We start from the raw sequence: 7500 nt of genomic DNA on the forward strand, positions 1-7500 counted from the left end.
AGTGACCACTGGCGGCCCACGTCGTCCGGCAACAGGTGACCGCTGTCCAGATCGTAGTGGTCATCTAGGCCGCTGTCTATGTCCGGGTTGTCGTCCAGACAGAACAGGTGTCTGTGACATCGTATCGTATTTGATGTATTTGTATTTGTATTTCTTTTTATCACAACAGATTTCTCTGTGTGAAATTCGGGATGCTCTCTCCAGGGAGAGCGCGTCACTATACTACAGCGCCACCCCCCCCCCCCCCTTTTTTTTTGTATTTTTTTGCCTGCGTGCAGATTTATTTGTTTTTCCTATCGAAGTGGATTTTTCTTCAGAATTTTGCCAGGAACAACCCTTTTATTGCCGTGGGTTCTTTTACGTGCGCTAAGTGCATGCTGCACACGGGACCTCGGTTTATCGTCTCATCCGAATGACTAGCGTCCAGACCACCACTCAAGGTCTTGTGGAGGGGGGGAAAATATCGGCGGCTGAGCCGTGATTCGAACCAGCGCGCTCAGATTCTCTCGCTTCCTAGGCGGACACGTTACCTCTAGGCCATCACTCCACTCGTGATGTCGTGTCGTGTCGTGTGAACCAGCTGTCAGTCCGTGACGCTAATCACTGCACCACGGCGGCTGGCCACACTGTATTGTATTGTATTGTATTGTATTGCATTGTATTGTATTGCATTGTATTGTATTGCATTGTATTGTATTGTATTGTATTGCATTGTATTGTATTGTATTGTATTGCATTGTATTGTATTGCATTGCATTGTATTGTATTGCATTGTATTGTATTGTATTGTATTGCATTGTTGTATCTATATTGGTCTGTAGTGTCTGACTATGACCATCAGAACAGCAGAGGAGACAACCTCTGTCCCAAATATCCTGGTTAGAAACTGATAAATGTAGAGAGTGTCTTACCCAAGTCACATCACCACTCTTTCGGCCAAGAGGGTTTTAGGACAGTCGGCGTTGGGATGGTTCCCAAAGGCCAAACCAGCCCCCAAGGCTGCAGCACTAAAGAGCCAGTGCAATCTTGCCCCCTATTTTGAGAGTCATGATGATGGAGTCTCCCGCCTGCCTTATCTGTCGGTGTGTGTCCTCATATGGGAGAAGAGGGCGATTCTGGATGCACAGCACTTCCCACAGGTGTTGCAAGGGAATATATTTCTGTTCAATAATTACGATGTAATATTTAATTGCAATGTTTTTAAAAGCGAATATGTGAAATGCTTTTATTTGAGAACATATGTTTATTACTCTTGTTTGATCAAGTTATCTGCGTGTGTGGGGTGGGGTGGGTGGGGGGGTGGGGGGTGCGGTGCGGGTGTGTGCTGATTATCTGGTTGTGGTTTTCCGCAATTCATCTTTATTTTTATCTTATCTGTCTATTATAATCAATGTGCAGTATAGTAGGCTATGTTTATAATTATATTCAAATAATGTTTCTTAATTCTTTCTGTTTTTACATTAAGAATACTAGTTATTACCTGCAGTGTGTGGATGTATGTATGAAACGATGTATGTGATATTTTTTACATTTGTATCTTCGTAATATTTGTTGGGGCTGTTGTTGGCTTTTACAGTTATGGTCCCCATATTGTTTACTTGTCTATGTTGTGATAATGCACCTGACCAAATTTCTCCAGTTGGAGATAATAAAGTTATTCTTATCTTATCTTATCTTATGTCTCCAGAAGTTGAGCCCTGCTTCCTTCGCTCACGTTTCATAGTCCTTCACATAGTCCTTCACAAAAGACTAAACTGGATATGATTTCAAAATGCAATGAATGAACCATTGATCATACAGCTCTCACGTTGCTGTTGGCCAAATTGCACGCTTGTGTCATTCTGTGGTGTAAACTGAGCGTTGGGCCTGGTGTTGTATTGTATTGTATTGTATTTATTACATTGCATTGTATTGGATTGGATTGGATTGGGTTGGATTGGGTTGGGTTGAGTTGGGTTGCATTGGATTGGATTGGTTGGGTTGGGTTGGGTTGGATTGGATTAGATTGGGTTGTGTTGGGTTGGGTTGCATTGGATTGGATTGGAATGGGTTGGGTTGGGTTGTGTTGGATTGGATTGGATTGGATTGGAATGGGTTGGATTGGGTTGGATTGGGTTGCATTGGATTGGATTGGTAGGGTTAGGTTGGATTGGGTTGCATTGGATTGGATTGGATTGGGTTGGATTGGGTTGGATTGGATTGGGTTGGATTGGATTGGATTGGGTTGGGTTGGGTTGGGTTGCATTGGATTGGATTGGATGGGTTGGGTTGGGTTGGGTTGCATTGGATTGGATTGGATGGGTTGGGTTGGGTTGGGTTGCATTGGATTGGATTGGATGGGTTGGGTTGGGTTGCATTGGATTGGATTGGATGGGTTGGGTTGGGTTGGGTTGCATTGGATTGGATTGGATGGGTTGGGTTGGGTTGCATTGGATTGGGTGGGTTGAGTTGGGTTGGGTTGGATTGGGTTGCATTGGATTGGATTGGATGGGTTTGGGTTGGGTTGGATTGGGTTGGGTTGGATTGGGTTGGGTTGGGTTGGATTGGATTGGATTGGGTTGGGTTGGATTGGGTTGGGTTGGATTGGGTTGGATTGGATTGGATTGGGTTGGGTTGGGTTGGGTTGGGTTGGGTTGGGTTGGATTGGACTGGACTGGATTGGATTGGATTGGATTGTACTGTGGTGTTGTCCTTACGGGATGACTTCCTGCATACGGGCTCTGGAGCACTGGGACCACCGGAAGCGGTTGATCTTGGCCTCCACCAGAGGCGCCATGATGGCCGTGCTGTATGCCGGACCCCTGCAGGGGCTGCCCTCCCCGTCATGCACCAGCCCGAACCTGGTGCACACACACACACACACACACACACACACACACACACACACACACACACACACACACACACACACACACACACACACACACACACACACACACAGAGTCATCATGATGCTGAAGATACGGTGTAGTGTGATTGTTATGTGGTTCTGATGTTGCGTGGTGGTGGTGTGGCTGTTATGTGGTGTGGCGTGGTTGTGGTTGTGGTGTGGCGTGGTTGTGGTTGTGGTGTGGCGTGGTTGTGGTGTGTCGTGGTTGTGGTGTGGCGTGGTTGTGGTTGTGGTGTGGCGTGGTTGTGGTTGTGGTGTGTCGTGGTTGTGGTGTGTCGTGGTTGTGGTGTGTCGTGGTTGTGGTGTGGCGTGGTTGTGGTTGTGGTGTGTCGTGGTTGTGGTGTGGCGTGGTTGTGGTTGTGGTGTGGCGTGGTTGTGGTGTGGCGTGGTTGTGGTGTAGCGTGGTTGTGGTTGTGGTGTGGCGTGGTTGTGGTGTGGCGTGGTTGTGGTGTGGCGTGGTTGTGGTTGTGGTGTGGCGTGGTTGTGGTGTGGCGTGGTTGTGGTTGTGGCGTGGTTGTGGTTGTGGTGTGGCGTGGTTGTGGTGTGGCGTGGTTGTGGTTGTGGTTGTGGCGTGGTTGTGGTTGTGGTGTGGCGTGGTTGTGGTGTGGCGTGGTTGTGGTTGTGGTGTGGCGTGGTTGTGGTTGTGGTGTGGCGTGGTTGTGGTGTGGCGTGGTTGTGGTTGTGGTGTGGCGTGGTTGTGGTGTGGCGTGGTTGTGGTGTGGCGTGGTTGTGGTGTGGCGTGGTTGTGGTTGTGGTGTGGCGTGGTTGTGGTGTGGCGTGGTTGTGGTTGTGGTGTGGCGTGGTTGTGGTGTGGCGTGGTTGTGGTGTGGCGTGGTTGTGGTTGTGGTGTGGCGTGGTTGTGGTGTGGCGTGGTTGTGGTGTGGCGTGGTTGTGGTTGTGGTTGTGGTGTGGCGTGGTTGTGGTGTGGCGTGGTTGTGGTTGTGGTGTGGCGTGGTTGTGGTTGTGGTGTGGCGTGGTTGTGGTGTGGCGTGGTTGTGGTTGTGGTGTGGCGTGGTTGTGGTGTGGCGTGGTTGTGGTGTGGCGTGGTTGTGGTTGTGGTTGTGGTGTGGTTTGGTGTGGGGTAGTGTGGTATTGCGATGCATTTGTATCGCTGTACTGTAGTGTGTTGTATTGTGTCATAGTTGTAGTGTGATATATTGTAGTTGTATTGCATCATATACATCTTGTATTGTATGGTGTTGTATTCCACCGTGTGGTGCTGGGCTGTTTTATTTTATTTTATTGCACTTTATTATATTGTTTTGGATTTATTATGTTGCGCTGTAGCGCAATGCATCGTAACTGTATACAAAAATGCGTTGTATTGTTCTGTATTGTAATATATTGCATTTGTATTGCATTTTGCGTTGAATTTGCATTGTATTGTGCACTATCTCTATGACGAAGATATAGCTACATGCTGGACCTGCGAGCTGGTCAAGCTTTGAGAGCTTACCCTACACTACGTCCGTGTGCGTGTGTGCCGTGCGTCCGTGTGCGTGAGTGTGTGTGCTTGTTTGTGTGTCTGTCGATCTGCGTCTGTAAGCCTGCACGTATGCGTGTCCATATGTGCAACTCAGTAGAAAAACGCTGATTAAAGAGCAATTTACGTGACAAAACAAGCAAAACAAAACAAAACAAAACAAAAAACAAATACACAAAGAAATTAGTATTATGAAAAGAAAATAGCTGGAATACGTTGTCTATGATACTTATATTGTTTAATTGTGTAAGTTTTGTGAATACTAAGAAAAAAAAAAGACAGAAAATAAAACAAAACAATGAACGAAAAGTTAAAAAACTAAAACAGGTAAAACGAAAAAACAAACAAACAAACAAAAAAAACAAAAACAAAAAAACGCCGGGACCTTCCTTACACGTGAGCCATTTCGTGAGCGATGATGAAGCCTGACGTGAAGCCCTCCTCCGTTACAGCGGCACAGGCACGTGAAGGGTTACACATTCCTGTGATGGGGGCGTAGCCTGCATGCAGCACACACACACACACACACACACACACACACACACACACACACACACACACACACACACACACACACACACACACACACAACACACACACACACACAACACACACACACAGGCACTTTCAGTTTACCTTTCAGTTTCACTCTGCCTCGTCGCACCGTCACTAGGGCTTTGTTGGAAGCGACATGGTTTAAGGAAATATTTCAGCTGGTATGTATTTCAAAGTGTTGAAGAGCTGGACGGAGAAGCATAAAATGGATCCCGTATTCCTCGCAATAATGGCAAAAACGTCAAAGATAAAGCATTTTAACAGAGAGAGAGAGAGAGAGAGAGAGAGACACACACACACACACACACACACGCGCGCGCGCGCGTGCACGCACACATTATTATTTTTATATGTTCCCCCCCATAATTATACAACAGAAACGACTCTCCGAAGTACAGTTTTCTTTCCATTTTTTGTTAGACGCAGTGTTTTCACGTTTACATGCATTGTAATGTAACGTTTACAAACATAATGTTTATATACCCCTTTATAGGGTACCAAGGCCTATACATGAATAAACCATCTGGATTCTGTGTGTGTGTGTGTTTGTGTGTGTGTGTGTGTGTGTGTGTGTGTGTGTGTGTGTGTGTGTGTGTGTGTGTGTGTGTGTTTAACGCATACATACACCCACACTACACAGACACAGACACACAGACACGGACACAGACACACAGTCTGCGGTGAGAGGTTTATTTTGTAAGACAATATCGTATGCTTGCATCCTTTATCTTTTTTCTCCCAGACCAGTTTTTTTTTTTTTCTTCTTCAAGAAATCCTCACAACACAACAGCGTCATGGATCAAAGGTACGTCCTTCCCTTGGAAATAAATGATAGGAGTTCGCTATTCGTTCCTTGGCATTGAGCTATGAAGGTGAAGACTCTCTCTCTCTCTGTGTGTGTGTGTGTGTGTGTGTGTGTGTGTGTGTGTGTGTGTGTGTGTGTGTGTGCCAGTGTGTGTGTGTGTGTGTGTGTGTGTGTGTGTGTGTGTGTGTGTGTGTGTGTGTGTGTGTGTGTGTGTGTGTGTGTGTGTGTGTGTGTGTGTGAACGTGCGTGAGAGAGAAAGTGAAAGAAAGAGAGAGAGAACGAACGAACGAAATTTTATTTCACGAGTGTAAGGGAATAAGCACAATTTATTATTATTATTTTTTACATCCGGCGAACGGGGGGTGGAGTGGGGTGGTGGGGGTGGTGGGAGGAGAGTAAGAAAAATGCAAATAAAATGCAAGAACAAAAGCAAATACTTCAAGAAAAAAAGTAAAATTAGATTTAAAAAAGTGTCCCCCCTTTCACTCTTCCAAGAACAACAAAAAAAAACAACAACCCAAAAAACAAAAACAAACCAAAACAAAAAAAACACAAAAAAACAAAGAGAGAGAGAGAGAGAGAGAGAGAGAGAGAGAGAGAGAGAGAGAGTTGTGTGTTCGTGCGCGCGCATGTGTGCGCGTTTTTTTTGTTTTTTTTTTTGTGTGTGTGTGCTGGTTTTTTGTTTGTGTAGAATTCCTCACTTCTTTTCCTCGTCGCTCCTTTCTTTCATCCCTTCTGTTGTTTCTTTTCCCTGCTTCTATTTCTCTCCTTTCTTTTCTTTTTTTTCCCCTTCCTCTTGTGCGTCTGTCGGTCGGTCTTCTCATTCTATTTTGGGACTGACCTCTCTTTTTTTCCCCCGTTTCTTTCTTTTTTGGAAGTGGAGTGATGGCCTAGAGGTAACACGTCCGCCTAGGAAGCGAGATAATCTGAGCGCGCTGGTTCGAATCACGGCTCAGCCGCCGATATTTTCTCCCCCTCCACTAGACCTTGAGTGGTGGTCTGGACGCTAGTCATTCGGATGAGACGATAAACCGAGGTCCCGTGTGCAGCATGCACTTAGCGCACGTAAAAGAACCCACGGCAACAAAAGGGTTGTTCCTGGCAAAATTCTGTAGAAAAATCCACTTCGATAGGAAAAAACAAATAAAACTGCACGCAGGAAAAAAAAAAAAAAAAAAAAAAAAAAAAAAAAAAGGGTGGCGCTGTAGTATAGCGACGCGCTCTCCCTGGGGAGAGCAGCCCGAATTTCACACAGAGAAATCTGTTGTGATAAAAAGAAATACAAATATAAATACAAATACAAATGTTGGGAGTGACATTTCCCCCCGTCTCTCTCTCTCTCTCTATCTCTCACTCTCTCTGTGTTGTTCTCTCAGTTTGTCCCGAGGAAATGAAAGGTAGTCAACCCTCCCGTCGTGCCTATCTGCCTGTCTGTCTCTCCCTCCCTTTTTCCCCTGAGGCTCGATAAAGAGAGAGAGAGAGAGAGAGAGAGAGAGAGAGAGAGAGAGAGAGAGAGAGAAAGAAAGAAAGAAAGAAAGCAAACATATTTGCTTCTCTCATTACACACTGGTAAAAAAAATATAATTTCGTTTCGTTTCTTCCACGCTCCTCTCTCGCCACCTCACCCCCCCCCCCCCCACCACCCCCCGTTTCCTTTTCCCTCCATGGTATCTTAAAATTTTATATTATATATTTTTTTTTTTAATCTTATTTTTTCTCGCGTAAAGGGCTCACATCTAGTTCAACCTCACGGGAGGGGGAGGGTGG

At 45.7% G+C, this 7500-nt stretch overlaps 1 protein-coding gene across 2 annotated transcripts in view; it reads right to left on the reverse strand.

The window, feature by feature from the left end:
• Nucleotides 1-7500, reverse strand: part of LOC143292085 (A disintegrin and metalloproteinase with thrombospondin motifs 2-like) — a 106872-nt gene that overhangs the window by 25909 nt on the left and 73463 nt on the right. For both annotated transcript variants that reach the window (XM_076602259.1, XM_076602258.1), the window contains exons 8-10: nucleotides 4768-4873; nucleotides 2697-2840; nucleotides 1-111 (exon numbers count right to left, since the gene is read on the reverse strand). The exon at nucleotides 1-111 is cut by the window's left edge and continues 52 nt beyond it. In XM_076602259.1, coding sequence (XP_076458374.1) covers nucleotides 1-111; nucleotides 2697-2840; nucleotides 4768-4873 — 361 coding nt within the window. The remainder of the gene's footprint in view (nucleotides 112-2696; nucleotides 2841-4767; nucleotides 4874-7500) is intronic.

This window comes from Babylonia areolata, chromosome 18, assembly GCF_041734735.1.
Source record: "Babylonia areolata isolate BAREFJ2019XMU chromosome 18, ASM4173473v1, whole genome shotgun sequence".
Classification (NCBI taxonomy): domain Eukaryota; kingdom Metazoa; phylum Mollusca; class Gastropoda; order Neogastropoda; family Buccinidae; genus Babylonia; species Babylonia areolata.